Source organism: Carcharodon carcharias, chromosome 3 (genome assembly GCF_017639515.1).
Source record: "Carcharodon carcharias isolate sCarCar2 chromosome 3, sCarCar2.pri, whole genome shotgun sequence".
Taxonomy (NCBI): Eukaryota; Metazoa; Chordata; class Chondrichthyes; order Lamniformes; family Lamnidae; genus Carcharodon; species Carcharodon carcharias.
This window is the reverse complement of record NC_054469.1, coordinates 95,302,066-95,326,714: the sequence shown is the minus strand read 5'-3', so window position 1 is coordinate 95,326,714 and position 24,649 is coordinate 95,302,066. Positions and strand designations below refer to the sequence as shown.

General features: G+C 41.2%; 1 protein-coding gene across 6 annotated transcripts in view; it reads right to left on the bottom strand.

The window, feature by feature from the left end:
- grb10b (growth factor receptor-bound protein 10b) overlaps nt 1–24,649 on the bottom strand; it is a 275,478-nt gene that overhangs the window by 148,931 nt on the left and 101,898 nt on the right. For 3 of the 6 annotated variants that reach the window (XM_041183630.1, XM_041183631.1, XM_041183632.1), the window contains exons 2-3: nt 22,005–22,141; nt 3,714–3,804 (exon numbers count right to left, since the gene is read on the bottom strand). In XM_041183630.1, the coding sequence (XP_041039564.1) occupies nt 3,714–3,804; nt 22,005–22,055 (142 nt within the window). In that variant the 5' untranslated portion in view covers nt 22,056–22,141. Of the gene's footprint in view, nt 1–3,713; nt 3,805–8,902; nt 8,982–22,004; nt 22,142–24,649 lie in introns of those variants that run through there. The other 3 variants (XM_041183636.1, XM_041183634.1, XM_041183633.1) reach the window with 2 other exon arrangements.

Here is a 24,649-nt window from a genome sequence, read left to right as displayed (position 1 = left end):
CTATCCAGTTCTCCCTTATCTTTCTAAGGGTTTTGGGGGTGATTTGGTAGGGTCTGCCTGAGTTGTCAGACCTATGGTGAGGTCAAAGCTATCCACCGTAACTGCTGCATCCCAGGCTGTGAGGACTTTCTGATCCTCTAAGTGCATTGAGCTTGAAGGGAAGGCAGTTTTTAAATTCCTTTAGCAATATCAGGACTCGTAACTCATTGTAAGTGCACTGTAATTTTAAAGAGCAGACCCATCAGTCGAACACTTTGTTTTAGCCTTTCAAACTCTAGGTAGATCTGTGAGAATTTCTTGTGAGCATTCTGGAATTGCTGGCAATATGCCTCCAGTGCTAACTCATAAACACTAAGGATGGCAGCCTTGATCTGTTCATAACTAATGGACATTTTAGGAGTCAGCACAGAATAGACTGTTTGGGCCTTCCTTGTCAACTGATCTTGTATCACAAGGGTCCAGGTTTCTGTTACCTATTGTAGCTGTCTGCTACCTTCTCAAAAGTAGTGGAAAATTAGTACCCTCTTCAAATCTGGGAAGGAACTAAGTGTATTTAAGAGCTTCAAAGCTAAGTTCTGGGGTTGGGAGGTTTGGACAGTTACCAGGTAGAGAGAGGTTTTCCCTAGCAGCTTTGATCTGTCTGATCTCTCTCTTGAGCCTATAGCTCCAATTCTAATTTGTTGTACAAACATTTGTGCATCAAAATTTGCCCTTTAGTTTTAGTGTTCGGGTAAGGGAATTCCTGCGGCAGTTTAATTGTTTTAAAGATTGTTTCAGCTACAGAACTTTCCCTCAACTTCCAATTTGTTCCTTTTAGTATCAGATTCAGCTAGTTTCTTAAATTTCACGTCTCATGGACATGATACTAGCCAGTAGAAAATGTAACCCTTGACCACTGAGCTAGGTTTTGCTAGGGCTCACTGATGACATGGTCAATCAAGTGCTGCCTTGATGCTGAAGCAGTTGTTAGCTTTTTTTGGGCATTCATTACGTTCATATCCAGATAGAGGCTATGAGATCGGGACTGAAGTGGTTTAGGTCATACCAAAATTGAGCATCAAGCAGGCTATTTGTGAGCGGGTGCCAGCTGATAGCCCTATTAGTAGTTCAAGTTTATCATTTTATTGCTTGTGGGAGGAGCCTACTGAAGTTGTAATTAGCAGGGTTAAGTCTGATCTGCTTTTTGTGGTATTTCCTATATTTTTGGGTAAATGCCAGTGCTGAAGCTGCACTGAAGAGCTCAGATAGGGTACATAAGTTGCTCTGATGAGCAGGTCTTACACGACACAGATGGCACATTGTCAAAGATCTATAGTTTACATACTATCCAGTGTATTCAACCTTTTCCAATTCTCCTTAAAAGATAGGGGCGGTGCTGGAGGATGGGAGAATTCTAAATGTTACATCTTTGCTCAAAAAAGAGCACAAGGATAAGCCCAGCAATTACAGACCTGGCAATTTACAGACCTGTGTAAACTGAACTGGCTAGACAATAGAATTTATGCTGGTGGGAATCTTAGAAAACCTTAGGATCAGCCATTCATCAATTTTGACAGAAGACCCTTCCAGCTATGGGAACAGTTTTTCCTATCTAATTTGTCCAAACCCCTCATGATTTTGAAAAACTCTTATTAACTCTCCTCTTAATCTTCTCTTCTAAAAGGAAAGCAGCCCAGTTTCTCAAATCTATCCACAGAGCTTTAGTTCTTCATTCCCGGAACTATTCTCACGAATCTTTTCTGCTCCTTCTTGAAAGCTTGAACATCCTTCCTAGAGTGTGGTACCCAGAACTGAACACAATATTCCAGTTGAGGCCGAACCAGGCTTTTGTACAGGTTCATCATAACTACATTGCTTATGTGCACTATGCCCCTATTTATAAAGCCCAGCGTTCCCTAGGTGTTATAAACCACTTTCTCAACCCTGCCATCTTCAATGATTTGCACACATATCCCCAGTTCCCTCTGGTCTTGCACCCACTTTAGAATTGTGCCCTTTATCTTATATTATCTCTTCTTATTCTTCCTACCAAAATGAATCACTTCACACTTCTCTGCATTAAATTTCACTTGTTTGCCCATTCAACCAGCCTCTAGATGTTTATCAATATCTTTCTTACAGTTCACCATACTTCCAAGTTTTGTCATCCACAAATTTTGAAATTGTGCCCTCCATACCCAAGTCTAATTCATTAATACAGATCAAGAAAAGCAGTGGTCCCAACACCAGCTTCTGGGAAGTACCACTATACATCTTCCTTCAGTCTGAAAAACAACTGTTCATCACCACTCTGTTCCCTGTCAGAAGCCAACTTGGTATTTATGTTGCCACTATCCCTATTCCATGGGCTTCAACTCTGCTGACAAGCCTGCTATGTGACACTTTATCAAATGCTTTTTGGAAGTCCATGTACACATTAAATGCATTATCCTCATCAACTTCTCTGTTGCCTGATCAAAAACTCAAAATTTAGTTGAACATGATTTACCCTTTAAAGCTCCATCCTGGTTTTCTTTAATCCATCCACTTTTGTCAAAGTGACTGTTAATATTGGCTTGAATTATCTTTCTAAAAGCGTTCCCACAACCAAGGTCAAACTGACTGCTCTATAGTTGCTGGGCTTATCCTTACACTTATGTTAAAAAATGTGTTTAACATCAGCAATTCTCCAATCCTCTGGCACTACCCCAATACTTGAGGAGGGTTGGATGATTATGGCCAATGTTTCTGCAATTTCCACCCTTACTCTGTATCATTGGGTGCATCGCATCCGGCCCTGGCGACTTGACAATATAGCCAGCCTACTTAATACCATGTTTTCCACTATGACATTGGCAGCATCTTTTTCCTTGGTAAAGATAGATGCAGAGTATTCATTTTACATCAAAGCCATGCCCCCGAACTCCATGCATAAATCTCCTATTTGATCCCAAACTTGTGCAACTCCTTTTATCACCCTTTTGCTATTTAAACGCAGAAACACACCTTTGGATTCTCTTCCATGTCAACTGCCAAGCTCTTCTCATACTCTGTTTCTCATTTCTTTTTCTCTTCCCCTTTGAACTTTTTATATTCAACCTGGTTCTCAACTATATTATTCATATTGTTTCCTATCCCTTCGTACCCTTACACAACAACAACAAAAAATCAGAGTTTTAATATTTCAAGTGGCCCAGCATCACAGCCATTTGGGAAATAGCACCATATGTACACTACTCAAGGGGAAAAAAGTGCTTCCCATTTTCACTACTAACTGGCTTAGGTCAAATTTTAAAAAGTTATGTTCCCTTGTTCTGAGGTCTTATCACTGAACCAAAACTAACATCCAGATAATCTATTTTTTCCTCTAATTGCTAGATCTGTTACCCTTTAGGTGGCTCTTTAGGTGATGTTATCGGTTTGTGCAGAATACTGTTACTCAGGTACAGGTGTACAAATGTATTGAATGCAACTGAAAAATGTTTTCATCCCATCAGATGCATGAGTTCCAACTCTGACCATAAACCAAGGGGATTGTAAACCAACCAACTACTGACCAGTTTCCTCAGCTGCTTATGTTAAAGAGCATGATTGATGCAAACATTTTTATTTTAAAACTTGATTGAGGAATGCTCAGCTCCACCACAATGTCCCAAAAATTTTATTATACAACACTGATAATCCCTTGTCAGAATGAGGGATTTTAAAGAAATAACTAAACAGCAAAGACTAACCTTGATGGTTAGGTGAATTACGACTGCAGGAAGCTTGGAAACTGGGTCCAATTTCTTCTCTAGGCCTATGAGATGTCCGGTCAACATTGTCCTGAAATGGAAAGCAAAAATCAAATGCATAACCAGATTTAAAAATGTACTTTATATCTCTGACACATAAACCAGATATCCCAGTGTTGTTTCCAGTGATGGAGTCAACATTTTAGGATGGAATCATATCACAATACATTTGTTATAATTTCAGCTAAGTGCATTAACAACATGACTCATTGCACATACAAAACAAAAACATGCTTCCACAAAGTCCCCTGGTTCAGGGGTGAGAAATTGCATATAATGCTGCTCATAAAAAGGGCAACCATTTAAAAACACTGCTTGTGCAATTAGAGATTTTTTCCAACAACAATACCACAGCTTAGGAAAACCGGCTTTCATAAAAATGCAGTTATTTTCCCCCCCACAGTAAGTAGAATCGTAACTGGATGCAGAACACATGTGCACAAGTCCATGGATAGCTCCTGGATGAGGGGCAAAAAATATATGTCCATAATATCGAACAAACAGCATGGAGCAAATAAAAATGAGGATAGTGACCTCAACGCAGCCAAACAGCTGAAGCACAAAAATAATTTTAAGACTCCCTAGCACCGTAACCAAGTTATTGAAATCTATGCTTATGCAGCAGGACATCTAGAAAACCCTTTCAGAACATAAGCATTTGGCAAATTTGTGCATTAAGTGATTCAAGTTTGTCCTACATTACATCCTACATATGATTGACATTTCATAAAGTTATTGATTGCAATTCTTTGAAAATGCAAATTTCTCAGAAAGGCAAGGTGAAAGCAAACCAAATGGCCCAAATAATTTTGCTTATTTTACCTTCATATTGCTCCCAATTCCCAGGGACATGAGTACTATCATCTAACATCCCACCTGAATGCAATTGAATCCCATAACCTTCCCATTTCATTGAATGCTGAACACCTGGTGCTTTGCCTACCGTATTGTTTTGCATTCTGATCTTTCAAAAGGAGGATGAAATTAAATGGTGTGCTGACATAACCAAAACACACATCAACCACTGATTTGGTGGGGTGGGTGGGGCAGGTGGTAGAGAAAGGCCGGGGGGGGTCGGGGGGAAAGAGAGAGAAAAAGTGAAACCAAGGAATTTGATGCTAAAAATACAAAATACCAGTGAAGATCCCCAAATACTATGGAAAAACACAACCTGACTTACTCAGTCACATTAAGTCATTTTCTTCATAATATATTGTCCATGACCAAGCATAAGGCCGATTGCAGTAAAGCACCAAATCACCATTCACAGCATGGAAAATAAGGTCATAATTAATATTTTATTCAAAATCCAACATATGGGTGACTTCCTGTTGGCACATTTTTTATCATGCCTTAAGGCAATGTGTATTATAAATTGTTGTAACCACATTTACAATAGCTTTCTCTATGCTGAAGTACTACACAACCTGGTGACTGAGTTCCCACAAAAAAACAAAAATGCTTTCTGAAAATATTCCCTACGCAGCACTTTTTCATTCAAAAACTTGAATAATAAAACACATGCACCATCATAATTAAATTCATTAGTTAAATTTTCTATGGTATCCAATTGCTTCTTAAATCATTAATTTGAAGCTCTCAACCAATCAAAAATCTGGCTTTGGGTTCATATTTTGCCCATAGCAGCGAAGTTAAATTGTGATTGCACAGAGTCAACATGTACATTGTACGTAATTTTCTAGGATGCATCTATACCTATCAGCCATACTGAAAAGCAGGCAGATATTATCTTATGAAGAAAGATTCAACAGGTTGGACCTATATCCATTGGAGTTTAGGAGAAGTGATCTTATTGAAACACAAGGTTCCGTGGGGGCTTGATGGGACAGATACCAGGAGGATGTTTCCTCGTCAGAGATACTAGAAGTAGGCGACAGTTTAAGAGTAGGAGGTCTCCCTTTTAGGACGGAGATGAGACATTTTTTTTCCCTCAAAGGGTCATTAATGTGTGGAATTCTCTTCCTCAAAGCTGTGGAAGCTGGGTCATTGAATTTATTTGAGGCTGAATTAAATGTTTTGTGGACAGGGGAGTCGAGGGTTATGGGGGGCACACAGGAAAATGCAGTTGAGAAAACAACCAGACCAACCATGATCTTGAGTGGCGGAGCAGGCTCAAGGGGCTAAGTGGCTACTCCTGCTCCTAAGTTCTGTGTTCCAAAAAGTCGAAATACAGGCCTTCATTCCTCTTTTTCGTGAGAATGAATGGCTGAATAGAGTGCATGGTAGTGAACTATACATGGAAAACTGCAGCCTTTTTTTGACAGAATGTAGAAAAAAAATCCATAATTTTCAGTCCAGCAGAGTCAGATGTTACGCACAGACCAATCGACTTAAACGTAATTTACATCTGACCAAAATTGATCAAATAGAAATGGAACCACACTGATTATTATAATCTTGGTAACAGATCAAGAATTGCCAGGTTTCAAGACAGAAATCAATGGTTATGCAAGGAACAGAAAAGCTGCTGCAGCTGTATCAACATAAAAAAATACAAACGCTTAAGGCAAAACTTCACACATGCCTGCAGAACTTTGGTTTTGCTGTTTTTTTCTCCCAACGGTTCAAAGCCGAGTTGACATATTAAATCCGTGACCCAAAGGTCACAAACCTGAAACATGAATTGTTTTTCTCTCCACAGAAGCCACCCGACTTGAGCATTTCCAGCATTTTCTGTTCTTAAAATTGAAGGTTTGTGACCAACAACAATTCAAGATGTTACCACAGAAATAGTGGAAAGCATAGACAAAAAGAGTAAATGGCAAAGAATAAAAATAAAATCCAATCACAAGTGAAAATACTTGCTCAGCTTAATAATTGTTTTGTTGCAGCATAATGAAGATTGTCACTAACTTTTTGAAATTCATATGTTAAAATGCCCATTAGCAACAGCATAATTCCAGCATAAACAGAATGGCTACTTGATATTTTTATATTTAAAATTAAACACTTTGTGGTCACCTCTGCAATTCTGGAAGAAAGGATTTATAACTAATGCTTAACCAATTTATTGGAGTTCTTTTAGGAGTCACATGTGCTGTGAATAAAGGGGAACCGGTTGATGTAATGTACTTAGATTTCCAGAAGGCATTTGATAAAGTGCCACAACAAAGGTTATTGTGGAAAATAAAAGTTCATGGTGTAGGGGGTAGTATATTGGCACGGACAGAAGATTGGCTAGCTAACAGGAAGCAGAGATTTGCCATAAATGGGTCTTTTCTGGTTAACAGGATGTGACGAGTGGTGTGCCACAGAGGCCAGTGCTGGGGTCTCAATTTTTTACAATTTATACCAATGACTTGAATGATGGAATCAAAGGGATAGATGCTAAATTTGCTAATGCCACAAAGATAGATAGGAAAGTAAATTGTGAAGAGGACATAAAGGGGCTACAAAGGGACACAGGTAGGTTAAGTAAGTGGACAAATGTCTGGCAAATGGGGTACAGTGTGGACAAATGTGAAATTGCTCATTTTGGCATGAAGAATAAAAAAGAAAATTATCTAAACGGTGAAAGATTGCGAGCTCAGAGATTCAGAGATCTGGGTGTCCTACTGCATGAATCACAAAAGGTTAATATGCAGGTACAGCAAGTAATTAGGAAAACTAACAGAACGTGATCATTTATTGTGAGGGGAATTGATTACAAGACTAGGGAGTTATGCTTCAGTTGTACAGCACACTGGTGAGATCACATCTGGAGTACTGTATACAGTACTGGTCTCCTTGTTTAAGGAAAGATATAAATGCGTTACAAATAGTTCAGAGAAGGTTTACTAGACTAATACCAGGAATGGGCGGGTTGTCTTATGAAGAATGGTTGGGCAGGTTAGGCTAGTATCCACAGGAATTTAGAAGAGTAAGCAGCAACTTAATTGAAACTTTTAAGATCCTGAGGGGTCTTGATAGGATGGATGTGGAGAAGATGTTTCCTCTTGTGGAAAAATCCAGAACTACAGGTCACTGTTTAAAAATAAGGGGCTGCTCATTTAAGGCTGAGATTACAGAATTACAGAATTGTTACAACACAGGAAGCCATTCGGCCTATCGTGTCTGCACCAGCTCTCTGAATATGCATTTCACCTAGTGCCATTCTCCTGCCCTCTCCCCATAACCCTGCAGATTGCTTAAAAACAAACAATCATTCAATAACCACTTGAAAGCCTTCATTGATTCTGCCTCCACCATACACAGAGAAAAAAATTCTCCTCGATCTAAGTGTTGTGAGTCTTGAGAACTCTGCTTCTACCTCCTTTTGAAGAAGAGAGTCCTTGAATATTTTTAAGGCACAGCTAGATAGATTCTTCATTAACAAGGGGGTGATAGGTTATCAGGGGTAGGCAGCAATGTGGGGTTGAGGTTACAATTCAGATCAGCCATAATCTTATTGAATGAAACAGCAGGCTCGAGGGGCCGAGTGGTCTACTCCTGCTCCGAGTTCATATCTAAATTATCTCCCGTATAGTGCACTGAACCAATGAAAGCTGCGGCTGGCAGGAAAAAGTCAACATAAAAATAATAATTTTTGGTTGTGAAGTTTATATAATCATGGTATGCTTACAGCAAAAGTGGCAGCTATTCAGCCCATCTTGTCCATGTGGGTCCTTGGAAAGAGCAACTCAGTTGCTACCACTTCCCCAGCCTTTTCCCCAAAGCTCTGCAATTTCTTCTTCAGCAGCTTAACCAATTCCCTTTTGAAAGCCACAATTAATCTGTCTCCACCACACTCTCAGGCAGGGCATTCCAGGTCCTAACGACTTGCTGCAAAAAACATTCTTCAGGCCAAATAGCCTACTCCTATTTCTTCTGATCTTACACCTTTTTGGAACAAGGGTGTAACATTTGCAATTCTCCAGTCTTCTGGCATCATCCCACTATTTGAGAAGCACTGGAAGATTATAGCCAGTACCTCTGCAATTGCCTCCCCTATTTTCCTCCGTACCCTCGGATATATCCCATTCGGTCCTGGTTTCTTATCAGCTCTTCTTTCCAATAGTTTCTCTACCAGTTTTTAGCATATACAGTATCTCAACTAACTCCGCTTTCACCATGCCTGGGCAGCATCTTCGGTCTTGGTAAAATTAGATATGAATTTACATATTTCGTACCTCAGCTATGCCTCAGTGGCACAAGCCAATTTCTGCCGTCCTCTTACTGGTTGTCAAGAGCAGCAAATTTATCAGCCAACTGAAATTACAATGGCAAAATCTGTTTTAAAAAAAAGTGTTGCAGTCAGTTGAACAAATTCAATTCGCACGCCAACAGTACCCCCGGCTTGTGACAAATCCACTTGGCCAGTTTTTTCTTCTGCGCCCTCATGTAAGACTATCTGCACTTTTAAAACAGATGACCTATCGACATGTTGCCATTACTCCACACCATTTTTCCATTTTGCTGCATTTATTGTGGAGATCAACTGAATGATTAACAAGAAAAGTTAATGCCATGGCAGAGAAAGTTTTGGTTCATTCATTTATGGGCCCAACATGCTTTTGCTGCACCACTCTGCTTTCTTCAGAATTCCACATGGTGTGCCTTACAATTCATCCTCTGTGGCTGCCTTTCCCCTTCAATTAAGGTCATCTTTCCTTCCAAATTGATTGTGGGCTCCCATACAACTAAATGCCAGCATGTCATCTGACCAAAACAAAAACAAAAACAGAATTACCTGGAAAAACTCAGCAGGTCTGGCAGCATCGGCGGAGAAGAAAAGAGTTGACGTTTCGAGTCCTCATGACCCTTCGACAGAACTTGAGTTCGAGTCCAAGAAAGAGTTGAAATATAAGCTGGTTTAAGGTGTGTGTGTGGGGGGCGGAGAGATAGAGAGAGAGATAGAGAGAGAGAGAGAGAGAGAGAGAGAGAGAGAGAGGTGGAGTGGGGGTGTGGTTGTAGGGACAAACAAGCAGTGATAGAAGCAGATCATCAAAAGATGTCAACAACAACAAAAGTACAAAAGAAGGGAAGATGTGTTTGGTGGTGGCATCATGCTGGAGTTGGCGGAAATGGCGGAGGATGATCCTTTGAATGCGGAGGCTGGTGGGGTGATAAGTGAGGACAAGCACCCCACCAGCCTCCGCATTCAAAGGATCATCCTCCGCCATTTCCGCCAACTCCAGCATGATGCCACCACCAAACACATCTTCCCTTCACCCCCCCTATCGGCATTCCGTAGGGATCGCTCCCTCCGGGACACCATGGTCCATTCCTCCATCACCCCCTACTCCTCAACCCCCTCCTATGGCACCACCCCATGCCCACACAAAAGATGCAACACCTGCCCCTTCAGTTCCTCTCTCCTCACCATCCAAGGACCCAAACACTCCTTTCAAGTGAAGCAGCATTTCACTTGCATTTCCCCCAACTTAGTCTACTGCACTCGTTGCTCCCAATGTGGTCTCCTCTACATTGGAGAGACCAAACGTAAACTGGGCGACCGCTTTGCAGAACACCTGCGGTCTGTCCGCAAGAATGACCCAAATCTCCATGTCGCTTGCCATTTTAACACTCCACCCTGCTCTCTTGCCCACATGTCTGTCCTTGGCTTGTTGCATTGTTCCAGTGAAGCCCAACGCAAACTGGAGGAACAACACCTCATCTTCCGACTAGGCACTTTACAGCCATCCGGACTGAATATTGAATTCAACAACTTTAGGTCGTGAGCTTCCTCCCCCATCCCCACCCCCTTTCTGTTTCCCCCTTTCTTTCCTTTTTTTTTCCAATAAATTATATAGATTTTCCTTTTCCCACCTATTTCCATTATAAAGAAAAAACATCTTTTATGCTCTCCCCACCCCCACTAGAGCTATACCTTGAGTGCCCTACCATCCATTCTTAATTAGCACATTCGTTTAGATAACATCACCAACTTTAACTTTAACACCTATGTGTTCTTTTGTTTTATTGTTGTTGACATCTTTTGATGATCTGCTTCTATCACTGCTTGTTTGTCCCTACAACCACACCCCCACTCCACCTCTCTCTCTCTCCGCCCCCCACACACACACCTTAAACCAGCTTATATTTTAACTCTTTCTTGGACTCGAACTCAAGTTCTGTCAAAGGGTCATGAGGACTCGAAACGTCAACTCTTTTCTTCTCCGCCGATGCTGCCAGACCTGCTGAGTTTTTCCAGGTAATTCTGTTTTTGTTTTTGGATTTCCAGCATCCGCAGTTTTTTTGTTTTTATTATTGCTGTCATCTGACCAAGTCACTCTCAGCTTTCCTCCATTGCCTGTGACAGTTCACATACTCAACTACAAATAGATTTCTAATGTTGCCTTACAAAGCACTCAGCAAATTTTCTGACAGTCACATCCATAGCAAACCTAACAATGCTCTGCAAAGTAAACACAAACTTTCTTCTCTTGGCAATCAGAACATTTCCTTGGCTTTAGATACCACTTTTCAGAATTACATTTGACTTATAATAGACAATATATTCAATCCATTCACTGCTGTGCTATGGGTGATTACTTATGCACCACTCCGGCTGTCAGCATTTTCTTGTTTAAGGCCTCTAACTGCTTCATGCAGTATTCACTGAGCCATCTCTTACCTCAAAGTCATCCAATCAATTAACTTTTCTGTTGAAAACTGATATGCTCATTCCATACAGAATGAATCTCAGAATGGTTATAGCCTTGTGTCTGTAGCAGCTCTCTGCATGAGCAACTTAGCTCGCCACAATTTCCCGTAGCCTTCCAAATTTTCTCTCTTCAGGTTTTTATCCAATTCCCTTTTGCAAGCTCCAATTGTTTCTGTCTGCAGTACACTAAGGGTACAAGAGGAGCAGCGGGGCCATGAACAGCTAGAGAATATAAAAGGAGCATCAGGACCACGAACAGTGAGAGAGAGGAAGAGGAGCAGCAGGGCAATGAACAGCGAGAGGAAGGGGAGCAGCGGGGCCATGAACAGCGAAAGAGTGCAAGGGGAGCAGCAGGGCCACCAACAGTGAAAGAGTGTAAGAGGAGCAGCGGGGCCACGAACAGCGAGAAAGTGCAAAGAGAGCAGCAGGGCCACGAACAGCAAGAGTGTGCAAGAAGAGCAGCGGGGCCACGAACAGCTAGAGAATGCAAGGGGAGCAGCGGGGCCACGAACAGCTAGAGAATGCAAGGGGAGCAGCAGGGCCATGAACAGCGAGAGAGTGCAAGAGGAGCAGCAGGGCCATGAGCAGCGAGAGAATGCAAGAGGAGCAGAGGGACCACGAACAGCAAGGCAGTGCAAGAGGAGCAGCGGGGCCACGAACAGCAAGACAGTGCAAGAGGAGCAGCGGGGCCACGAACAGCGAGAGGTTAGTTGGCATGTGTTTTGCTCCTTTATCTTTCAAAAGTGTATAATATACTAATAATTTGAAGATTTCACTGGTTGTATTCAAGTCTATGAGCAGTTTTCTGGATTGATACCTGAGCCACGTGCCAATTGGCATTGGGTTAAACAGATCACAAAAAACGCATGGCTCAAAGGAGTGGTATGGGAAGAAGGGGGTTTCGATTCATGAGGCACTGGCATCCGTACTCAGGGAAAAGAGAGCTATTCTGCTGGGATGGATAGTTGGGACTAGCATCCTGGCGAATTGTATAACTAGGTTTGCGGACAGGACTTTAAACTAATGGTAGGGTGGGAAGGATTCAGGTGAAGGAGACTTAGAAACCCACAAAAGTCGAGGTATTGGAGCAGTATAGTGATGTGGGTAAAGACAAGCAGAGCGGGACAGGAAGGGACAGGGAATTTAAACAAAAAATGGACATCAGCGAATGTCATTGCAGGGAAGTAAAAAGTGAAATTCAAGGTTTTTTTTATCTCAGTGCATGAAGCATCTGCAATAAGATAGATGAGTTAGTGGCACAAATAGAGGTAAATGATTTAGATCTAATTGTCATTACAGGAACATGGCTACAAGGAGGGGTGGCCCTTATGGTAACAGATGGCAATGACATTAGTGAGAAAGGATCTGGTCACTGAAGATCATGTGGTAGAATTAGTATGGGTGGAAATTAGGATTAGCAAGAATCAGAAAACACTGCTGGGAGAAATGACATATTCCAATTGCAAACAAAAATCTTAAATTTAAACATAGCCAATTACATAGGTATGGAGGGAGAACTAGCCAAGGTTACTTGGGTAAAGAGGTGAATGAACAATTCAAAATGTTCAAGGAAAATACATTACATTGAAGAACAAAAACTCAGCAATGGCTCACTCAGCAAGTGAAGGATAGTATTAAAAGACTAAGGCTTATAATGTTGCAAAGAACAGTATGAAGTCTGAGAATTGGAAGTGTTTCAGAAACCAGCAAAGGGCCACCAAAAAGTTGATTTAAATGGAAAAATTAGAATCAGTGTAAACTAGCCAGAAATATAAAAACAGATTCCAAGAGTTTTTTTTTTAAGTATATAAACAGGAACAGAGTAGCTAAAGTAAATGTTGGTCCCTTAGAAGCAGAGACAGGAGGAATCATCATGGGGAATGAGGATATGGCAGTTTAAACAAACATTGTGTGTCTGTCTTCACAGTATAAGACACAAGTTCCATTCTAAAAATAGATGATAACCTAGGTGCCAAAGAGTGAGGAAATTAGAGAAATTAATATCAGAGATAAAGTACTGGAAAAACTTAAGGGACCAAAATTTGACAAATCTCCAGGACCTGATGGCCTATACCCTAGGGTTCTGAGAGATAGTTGCAGAGATAGCGGATAAGCAAACTATGATTTTCCTAAATTCCTTAGATTCAGGAACAGCCCCACTAGATTGGAAGTTGGCAAATGTTACACCACTTGTCAAGAAAGGAAGAGAGCGAACTACAGGCCAGCTGGCCTAACAGTTGTTGAGTAAAAGCTGGAATCTATTATTAAAGTCTTAACAATGCACTTAAAGCATCATAGGATGAGAACAAGTCAACATGGTTTTACAAAAGGGAAATCCTGTTTGACAAATTTAGGAGTTTTTTGAGAATGTAACTAGTAAGGTAGATAAAGAGGAACCAGCAGACATAGTATCCCTGGATTTCCAAAAGGCATTCAATAAGTTGCTGCACAAAAGGTTAACAGGGAAAAGAAGGGCTCGTGGAGTTGAGGGTAATATATTAGCATGGATAGAAGACTGGTTAACAGATAGAAAACAGAAAGTGGGCATAAGGAGAACTTTTTCCAAGTTGGCAGGCTGTGAATAGTGGAGTGCTGCAAGGATCAGTGCTGGGGCCTTAATTATTTACAATCTATATTTATGACTTGGATGAAGAGACAGGGAGTAATATATCTAAATTTGCTGAGGATACCAAACTAGGTGAAAAGAAAAGCTATAAGGAGTACAGAAGCTGCAAAGAGATAAAGGCAGGTTAGGTGAATGGGCAACAAGATGGCAGATGGAGTATAATATAGCGAAATGTGAAGTTGCTCACTTTGGTCATAAGAATTTTAAAAACTAGAATTTTTTTTTTTTTTTTAGAGGTGACAAACTTGCAAATGTTGATATTCAGAAGACTTGGGTGTGTTGGTACAAGGAATGCAGAAAGTTGACCTGCAGGTAAAGCAATTCGGAAGGCAATGGCATGTTGGCCTTTATTGTAAGGGGATTTGAGCACAAGAATAAAGAAGTCTTGCTCAAGTTGTACAGGGTTTTGGTGAGACTGCATCTGAAGTACTGTGCAGTTTTGGTCTCCACATTTACAAAAGGATATACTTGCATTGGAGACGGTACAGTGAAGATTCACTAAATTGGTCCCTGGGATGCAGGGTTGTCCTATGATGAGGGGCTGAGTAAATTGGGTCTATTTTCTCTGGATTTTAGAAGAATGAGAAGTGATCTCATTGAAACCTGCAAAATGTTGAAGGGGCTTGACAGGATGAACACAGGGAGATTGTTTCCATTGGTTGAGGAATCTAAAACACAGGGGCACAGTTTTAAGGGGCCAATCATTTAGGACTGAGATGAGAAGAAATTCCTTCACTCAAAATGGTTGTGAATCTTTGGAATTCTCTACTCCAGAGGGTTGTGGGTGTTCCATCATTTAGTATATTTAGGGCTGGGATCGACAGATTTTTGGTGTCTCGGAGTTAAGGGCGATAGGGGAGCAGGCAAGAAAATGGAACTAAAGCCCAAGAACAGCCATAGTCACACTGAATGGCAAACAGGCTCGATCGGCCAAGTGGTCTACTACTCCCTATTTCTTATGATCTTGTTCCAGATTCTAATCACTCACTGTGCAAAAAAGTTTTTCTTCTTGTCATCATTGATTTAATGCCATTACCAAACAGAAAGTGTTTTCTAGTTCTCGTCTGAAGTCCTTCACCATAGAACCACACAAATCTTTTCTGCATCCTCTCAAAAACTTTCACATCATTCCGCAAGTTTTGACTCCAGACTTGGGCACAATATGTCAGTCGAGCCTGAGCCAATAATATATAAAAGGGTCATCATCATAAGATCACCTCCCAAAGAATAAAGATTACAATTGACATTTAGTGGCATCACCATCACTGAAGCCCTCACCATCAACATCCTGGGGGTTGTCATTGACGAGAAACTGAACTTGACCAGCCATGTAAATACTGTGACTACAAGAGCCGATCAAAGGCTGGGAATTCTGTGGCAAGTAACTCACCCCGACTCCCCAAATCTTGTCCACAATCTACAAGGCATAAGTCAAGAGTGTGATGGAATACTCTCCACTTGCATGAGTGCAACTCCGACAAACCTCAAGAAGTTCAAAACCATCCAAGCAGTCCACTTGATTGGCACCCCATCCACAAACATTCACTCCCACCACCAATGACACATAGTGGCAGCAGTGTGCACCATGTGCTAGATGCACTGCCACAACTCACCTAGGCTCCTTAGACATCACCTTCCAAACCCACAACCTCTGCCACCTAGAAGGACAAGGGTAGCAGATGCATGGAAATAGCACCACCTGCAAGTTCCCTCCAAGTCACACACCATCCTGACATAGAACTATACCACCATTCCTTCACTGTTGCTGGCTCAAAATCCTGGAATTCCCTTTCTAAAAGTGCTGTGGGTGTTCCTACACCAATGGACTGCAGCAGTGCAAGCAGATGGCTCACCAACATCATCTTGAAGGCAATTAGGGTTAGGCAATAAATGCTGGCCTCGCCAGCAATGCCCACATCCCATGAAAGAGTACAAAAAATATTGAAGCAGGATTGACCATTTGGCCCATCAAGCCTGCTCTGCCATTCAATAAGGCCATGGATGGTAGGTTTGTGACCTTAACTACACTTCTCTGCCTGCCCCCATAACCCTCGATTCCCTTGATCAAAAATTCGTCTAAGTTAGCTTTGAATATATGCAATGACCCGGTCTCCAGGGGAGTGTATTTCAAAGACCAACAACCCTAAAAAAAGACCACTTATTCTGAAGCTGTGCCCAAATTCCAGATTTCTCCACGGGAGGAACATCCTTGTCATCTATCCTGTCAAGCCCCCTCAGAATCTTGCGTTTCAATAAGATCACACCTCTCATTCTTTTAAACTCCAATGAGTTTCAGCCCAACCTGCTCAACCTTTCCTCATAAGACAATCCCTTCATCCTAGAAATCAGACGTGGGAACCTTCTCTGCACTGCTTCCAATGCAAGTTCATCCCTCCTAAAGTAAGGAGGCTAAAACTGTACACGGTACTCCAGGGAAAGTCTCCTGTATTTCACACCCTCTGCCTCTATTCATAAAGCTCAGGATGCCGTTTGTCTTTTAAACCCCTTTCTCAAACTGCTCAGCCACTTTGAATGATGTATACACATTTGCCCATTTGTTTCTGAACCTCCTTCAGAATTGTGCCCTTGGCGTAATATCGCCTCATGATTTATTCTATCAAAATTTACTGCTTCATATTTCTCTGTATTCAATTTTCTCTGTCATATGTCTGTGCATCCCACCAGTCTGTCCATGTCCTCTTGAACTCTATCAGTATCCTCCTCACAGCACATAATACATCCAAGTTTTGCACCATCTGAAAATTTTGTAGTAGTGTCCTGTGCATTCAAGTCAAGGTGATTAATATCCATCAAGAAAAGCAATAATAGTACCACCAACTCCGAGAGCCTCACTATATATCTTCCTTCAGTGCAATAAACAACTATCCACCAATAATGTTTCCCATCACCCAGCCAAATTCATATCTATGCTGCAACTGTGCCTTGTACTTCATTGGCTTCAACTTTGTTGGCAATCCTTTTATTTATTAAATGCCTTGTGGAAGTCCATTTACATGTCAACCATATTACCCTCAGTTACCAAATAAAAAACTCAAATCATGTTAAAAATGATTTGCCTTTTAACAAATTTGCGCCAGCTTTCCTCAACTCCCCCGCACTTGCCCAAGTTACTGTTACTTGTGTCTCATCTTTGTTTGGTGTTAATTTGGTGTTACCCACCAATTATTGTGTCCCGAAGGTTAAACTTGACCATTGCTTGGCTTATCCTTGCACACTTTTTTTGAACAAGCGTGCAACACTTGCAGTTCTCCAGTCTTCTCGTACCACTCCTGCCTCTAAGGATGATTGGAAGATTATAGCCACTGTCTCTGCAATTTCTACCCTTATTCCTCCACCATCCCATTCAGTCCTGGTGACTTAACAACCTTAAATGCAGCCAGACTTTCTAATACGTCCCATCAATTTTTAGCCCATCCAGTGTCTCAACTACTTCCTCTTTCACTATGACATTGGCAGTGTCTTCTTCCTTGGTAAGGACAGATACAAAGTCCTCATTTCGTACCTCAGCAATGCCCTATATGCCTCCAGGTGAAGATCCTCTTAGTTTCTGATCAGCCCAACTCCTTTTCTTACCATCATTTTACTATTTATATGCCTGTAGGAGACTTTTGGATTAGTGGTCAGTCAGTTCCCATATTCGCCCTTTGCTACTCTTATGTCCTTTATCACTCACCCTCCAAACTTTCTACAATCAGCCTGGTTTTTATTTGCATCACCATAACATCATGACATCTGTCATATGCACCCTTTTTCTGTTTCAACTTACTCCCTCTTTTGTAATCTAGGGAACTCTGGCTTTGCATGCCCTACCTTTCTCCCTTGCAGGAACATACCTCACCTGTGCCAGAATCTCAAATATTTTGTAACAAGCAAAGGCTTGGAAAAGTTGTGTGAGCAAACAACATGTTGTCGGGCTTTTTGCTGAAGATAATCCCAGTAATTGCACTACCTTTCTTTAAGTGGAGCAAAGATCGCATAATCCAGTCTCCCGTTCTTTCACACATATACACGTTGGACAACCACTAATATTGTTTGAACAGAAGATCTGATTTGGTGAGTACATCCTCTAGAAAGGTGAATATGTTTTAATGCAGTCCAGGGTGATTAGGAATTTGACAAAGTTGAATTTCAACACAACATACAGCAAACAAAATGTTACACTAATTTAAAATTTACAATGACAATGTTGGTCAGTACACCAGAGGGCACTCTTGTTTCAAAAATTTCCCTCAAAATTCTAAAATTGAAATACCAGAATGCATTGTAGTGATAGCAATTTGAATACTTTTCTGATATTTTGCCACAGTAAAAGGGTATTAACTGTCATTTATTTTGTTTCTTCAGTTTTAATTTTAGTACAAAATACAAATTAAATATTGCAATGTATAAAAATCACCAATTAGAGTTCCTGAATACCATGACTGAATTAACAAACAGCAGTGTTTCCTGGAATCTCCATCACTCAGGTCTGATGACTTCTCAAGTAATATGAAAAAACAGGTTTTGGGAACAGTCCTACTGTATATGCAATATGTATTCAACATTTTAAAATTGAAATGTGTACCTCAAGAGATCAGTTTATAGCTACATCGGAACGTGAGTAGGCCATGCAGCATTAAATGAGAATTGTTGGTCAGTATCTTAACTCCATTTATAAAAACAAAAAAACTGCGGATGCTGGAAATCCAAAACAAAAACAGAATTACCTGGAAAAACTCAGCAGGTCTGGCAGCATCGGCGGAGAAGAAAAGAGTTGACGTTTCGAGTCCTCAGTTCTGTCGAAGGGTCATGAGGACTCGAAACGTCAACTCTTTTCTTCTCCGCCGATGCTGCCAGACCTGCTGAGTTTTTCCAGGTAATTCTGTTTTTGTTTCTTAACTCCATTTACCTACCTTGGGGAAGGGTCGCTGCCTAAGACCTTTCTGCCACAGTGCACTGAGGGGCTGGGAACTGTAAAGAGCCCCTCAGGCTGTACAGCTTAAAATGAGTGTCTGCCAATGACTGTAATATTCATTGTTTGTACACCTTGTGATTCATGTTGTAAAAGTTGAACCTGATTGTATTTTTGTAATGGTGATTTTGAATGGTTCGAAATGTTTTTGAAGATTTATGAATAAAGTATATTTTTGCAAAAAAAAAACTCCATTTACCTACCTTGGCTCCACATTCCTTAAAAACCTTTGGCTAGAAAAATCTAGTGATATCAGATCTCAAATTAATTGAGCCAGCGCTTTCTGCTTGTGAAATTGCTTCACACTTCTATCGCCATGTGAAGTAGCGTTTCCTAACTTCTCTCCTGAATAGCCTGGTGATTTTAAGATTATGTCCACTTGTCCACACTCCCCCTTCCCTTTTAGAACCCATGTCCATTACTATTTACAGTTTTTAGATGTTATGACACATCTTTGAGGAATTTTATTATCTTTCCTACCACTAACATTAAGCTAATTGATCTATAGCTCCCCGGACTTATTGCATTTCCCTTTTATATATAGGGATCACATTCACCGTCCAAAACAAAAATACCTGGAAAAACTCAGCAGGTCTGGCAGCATATGCAGAGAGGAACACAGTTAACGTTTCGAGTCTGTATGACTCTTCAGCAGAACTAAGTAAAAATAGAAAAGAGGTGAAATATAAGCTGGTTTAAGGTAGGGCGGGGGGGGGGGAGGTTAGAGCTGGATAGAAGGCCAGTGATAGGTGGAAATAACCAACAGATGTCATAGATAAAAGGACAAAGAGGTGTTGAAGGTGGTGATATTATCTAAGGAATGTGCTAATTTAGGGTAGAAAACAGGACAAGCAAGGTAGCCTTAGTGGGGGTGGGGTGGAGTGAAGGAATCGAAATAGGTTAAAAGGTAGATATAAAACAATGGATGGAAATACATTTAAAAATAATGGAAATAGATGGGAAAAGAAAATTTTATATAAATTGTAGGAAAAAAAGAGGGGGCGGGATCAAAAAGGGGGTGGGGATGGAGGAGAGAGTTCATGATCTAAAATTGCTGAACTCAATATTCAGTCCAGAGGGCTGAAAAGTGCCTAGTCGGAAGATGAGGTGCTTTTCCTCCAGTTTGCATTGAGCTTCTCTGGAACAATGCAGCAGGCCAAGGGCAGACATGTGGGCATGACAGCAGGGTGGTGTGTTGAAATGGCAAGCGACAGGGAGGTCTGGGTCATGCTTGCGGACAGACCGAAGGTGTTCTGCAAAGCAGTCACCCAGTCTGCGTTTGGTCTCTCCAACGTAGAGGAAACCACACTGGGAGCAACGAATGCTGTAGACTAAATTGAGGGAAGTGCAAGTGAAATGCTGCTTCACTTGAAAGGAGTGTTTGGGCCCTTGGACAGTGAGGAGAGGGGAAGTAAAGGGGCAGGTGTTGCACCTTCTGCGGTTGCATGGGAAGGTGCCGTGGGAGGGGTTTGAGGTGTAGGGGGTGATGGAGGAGTGGACCAGGGTGTCCCGGAGGGAACGATCCCTGCGGAATCCTGCCAGGGGTGTGAAGGGAAGATGTGTTTGGTGGTGGCATCATCCTAGGCACATGTATAACTGTATAACAAAACAAACAAAGCCTTCCAAAATGTACTATAGCAGCTGCAAGTTGAGAGTTATCTAAACCATTTTTGTCCATTTGTGAGGGATTGTATTGCATAGTTTCATGGTTAAAGACAACAAGACATTTTCTCCAATGGTTCTTAGGGAATTACTGAAATGCAATTACAAGCAACATTTTCATTCCTATAATGCTATTTGAAAGTGTCAGGGTGGTGGCATCATGCTGGAGTTGGCGGAAATGGCGGAGGATGATCCTTTGAATGCAGAGGCTGGTGGGGTGATAATGAGAACAAGGGGTCATTCACTGTCCACCCAGGCTACTTATCTGGATCTGGGCTATTATTCTCTTCAGATACAATTCGTTAATCAATTATCGTCCTACTTTCTATCTCAAATCTCTTTATATCTTCTTTGGTCTCCTCTTAACATCGTGTCTCCCTATTAAATCGTTACTTCGCCTCAGTAGTTAATAATTCTGCCATTACTCCATTACCTTTAAGGTAAGCAATCATGTGTCTGTATCTTAACTCCACTTACCTGCCTTGGCTGCACATCCCTTAAAAACCTTTGGCTAGAAAAATCTATGATATCAGGTCTCAAATTAATTGAGCTAATATTTTAGTGGTCCCAATCCCTCTCTTGATTTTCATTGTGTCCATATAATACATTATAATTCCTTGATCATTTAATTGTTTCTCTATGCTTTCCTAATTGTTTATTTGCTTTCTTTGAATATTTTTACATTGATATTCTAATTCTTGCCTTTATTGTTTATGCATTTAGTGTATATATTTTCCTTTGGTTCCAGTTTTACCTGTATTTCTTTATTGATCCACGGTGTGCCATAACTGGCTAGTTTTGCTCTTGCTTTTTCATGGGATCCCTCCCCACAAACTCTGTCATTGTTTTAAGTGCTTCCCACTGTTGTTCTATGTCCATTAGTCCCCACATTTTTCAGTTTATTTTTCCTTTGAAATCAACTTTAACCAATTTATTACTGTGGGTTATGCCTTATTTGTCCTTCCCAATTATGATGTGGCCATTATTGTCTACATGTTTCCCAAACTTCCATTATCTAGTTAGAGTCCGAGAGCCATATAGGAATACTGTATGGAAGGTTAGGCAGTATACCTTCAAACAAAGTTTTATTGAAGAGGGCTCAACTAAGAATGATCAGGGTAGATTTTGAATTCAAGTGCTTTAAGTTATGGAGAAATTTGCAGAGTTTCTCTTGAAATCACAGCTTCAGTGATATTTCAATCACAGGGGCTCTGTTTTCTTCCAAACTTGCAATGGTGATGACTAGGAATTAACAGAACTGAGATTAGATAATCACTATCCAGAATTATTAACTAATGCATATGTAAATAAAAGGGTATAGAATAAAATATTTCACCAACAAATATAAATAAGTAATTGCCCAACCTGATAGTAGGGATGGTGTAGAAAAGAGTCTGGACAGCCGGCCAAAGCCATGTTGACTTTTCTCTTCAACTAAGAATTGTCCACATAAATGGCATCCACGCCTTACAGCAATATTGAGAATAATCTGGCAATTTCAGCTGCAGAAACAGACAACATTCAGTGAATTCCAAGTTCTTTACTGTAATGATTGACTACAAGGATAGCTAACTTTTGACCATGCAGCTGGTTCAGAGAACACCATCGCCGTATCTGTGATAAGCACAATATGGTCAGGATCAATGAGTTGAAAATTTTGCTCGAGGAACAGCTACTCTTAGGAATCAGGGAAAATGGTTTCAAGCTGACACTCAGCAGGCATGCTAATTAAGTCACATTTGAATGCTTAACTTTCAATGCAATTCTTGAATTCAATGTGAAGTACATCATTCACCAGGACCTTAGCAAACGTATCAACATAATGGCTCCAAAAGCAGGTCAGGAACTTCGTTCTCAGAAATTAGTGACTCCCTCAGAACCTATAAATTTGCAAGGCCAAAAAAAGGAATGTAGTGGAATACTTACCTGGATGACTGTAGCTGCAACAATCCAAGAAACGAGACACCATCCAGGACTCTAACTAGTACCCTTGCCTCTGGTCTTAGAGCCCAAATCTTCCTTTCTCTGGATGGTCATACCCCAGAGGTACCCTGGAAGATGCACTGGGTAATCACTCAGAAGTCCCCGTGCACTGACTACATGGGAATTGCCTAGGAAGTTTCAACTTCCATTTGGGCAATTACGCTACGCCTGGAACCCTCCGAAACAGCAATTTAAAGTCGGAGACTTCAGATGGTTTAGGCTAAGGTAGCAGAAGAGTTACCCAGGAAATGTTAAAGGATTAAAACCAATTCTATCTCCTGAGCAACTAAACTACTGAGCCACCACCCCCAACACCCCCCGCCCCCCAACCTACTGGACACCACTCTGCCCCGAATATGTCAGGCCTCAACTAGCCCCCACCCTCCCCAACCACACACCCCCCCCCACTAACTGACCATGCCCCGACACCCCTCTAACCCCACCACCTACACCCCCAACAGGGGTTCTACACAACTTCTAAAAATGTCATCACTGTAATCTTTTCCTGGACTACGAACATACAAATTAAGAGCATGAGCCGACAATTTGGCCCCACAAGCCTGCTCCACCACTGAATAAGATCGTGGCTGATCTGACTGTGACCTCAATTCCACTTTCTTTCCTGCCTCCTATTCCTATGCCCTTGGAGTCTCTTGTCTATCAAGAAGCCACCTTATTCAGCTTTAAAAATATTCATTGACCCTGCCCCCACCACTCTCTGGGGAAGAGAGTTCCAAAGACTCATGACCCCCAGAGAAAATTGTTTCCTCAAATCCATTTTAAATGGAAGACTCCTTTTTAAATGGTGACCCACAAAGGGAAACATCCTTTCAGCATTCGCCCTGCCAAACCATGAGATTAACCAATAAGGTTGAGGACAGAAACTTATTTGGATTTTGAAGACATTTAATAAAGTTGCACATGAGAATCTCAACTTGAATCAACACCCAAATTATGATTCATGATTGAACAGCTTGGCTTTGACTGGAGTCCTATAGGGTTCACAAAAAAGCATGAAACTTAAGACATTTTCCTATTGCCAAGCTCGGTGAGGTGAAAAACGAGAAAATCGAATATCAGTTCAAAAAAGATTAAGGATAACAAAGATGGGCAAAATTGAGATTCCATACCCACTAGCTTTAGTACCAAAACTGCCGTGGTTTAAGCTGGTGTCTCACCACCAACCTGGGATAACTCCTAAGATAACTGAGGATATGGGAATTATGCGAGCACACAAAAGTTAAAAATTTCCTTCTCAAGAGCAGCACCTAAATAGTATATTTGTTCTTGCCACAATACCAGACAGCTCTCAAAGTCACAAATGACATCCTACATGACTGCAACAGAATGAAACTATTCTTCCTTGCTCTTCTTGAACTGTCTGCAGCCTTTGATACAGTTGACCATACCACCCTCTTCCAATGTCTCTCCACTGTCATCCAGCTGAAAGGGGCTGCATTCACTTGGGTCCGTTCTTAACGATCTAATCATAGCCAGACTATCATTTGCAATGGTTTTTCTTTCCACTCTCACACCATTGCCTCTCGGTGTCTCGAAGGATCTGCCCCTTGGCAATGTCATCCAAAAAACAGCATTAGTTTTCACATGCATGCTTATGACACCCAACTATATCACTGTTGCTTGTCTAACATCCAGTACTGGATAATCACAAATTTTCTCCAAATATTGGGAAGACCAAAACCATGGTATTTGAGCCCAATACAAACTCCATTCTCTAGCTACAGACTGCATCTCTCTCCTTGGCAACTGCCTGAGGATGAACCACACTGATCACAACTTTGGCGTCATATCTGACCCCAAGGTGAACTCCCAATCTAGGATCTGCATCATCACTAAGGTCTCCTATTTTTACCTCCTTAACATTGCCCGGTTCCAGACCTGTGTCAGCTCATCCGCTGCTGAAACCCTCTTACGTGTGTTTGATGCATCTAGACCTGACTATTCCAACGTACACCTGGTTAGCCTCCCATACTCTAACCACCATAAACTTGATGTTATAAATCAAA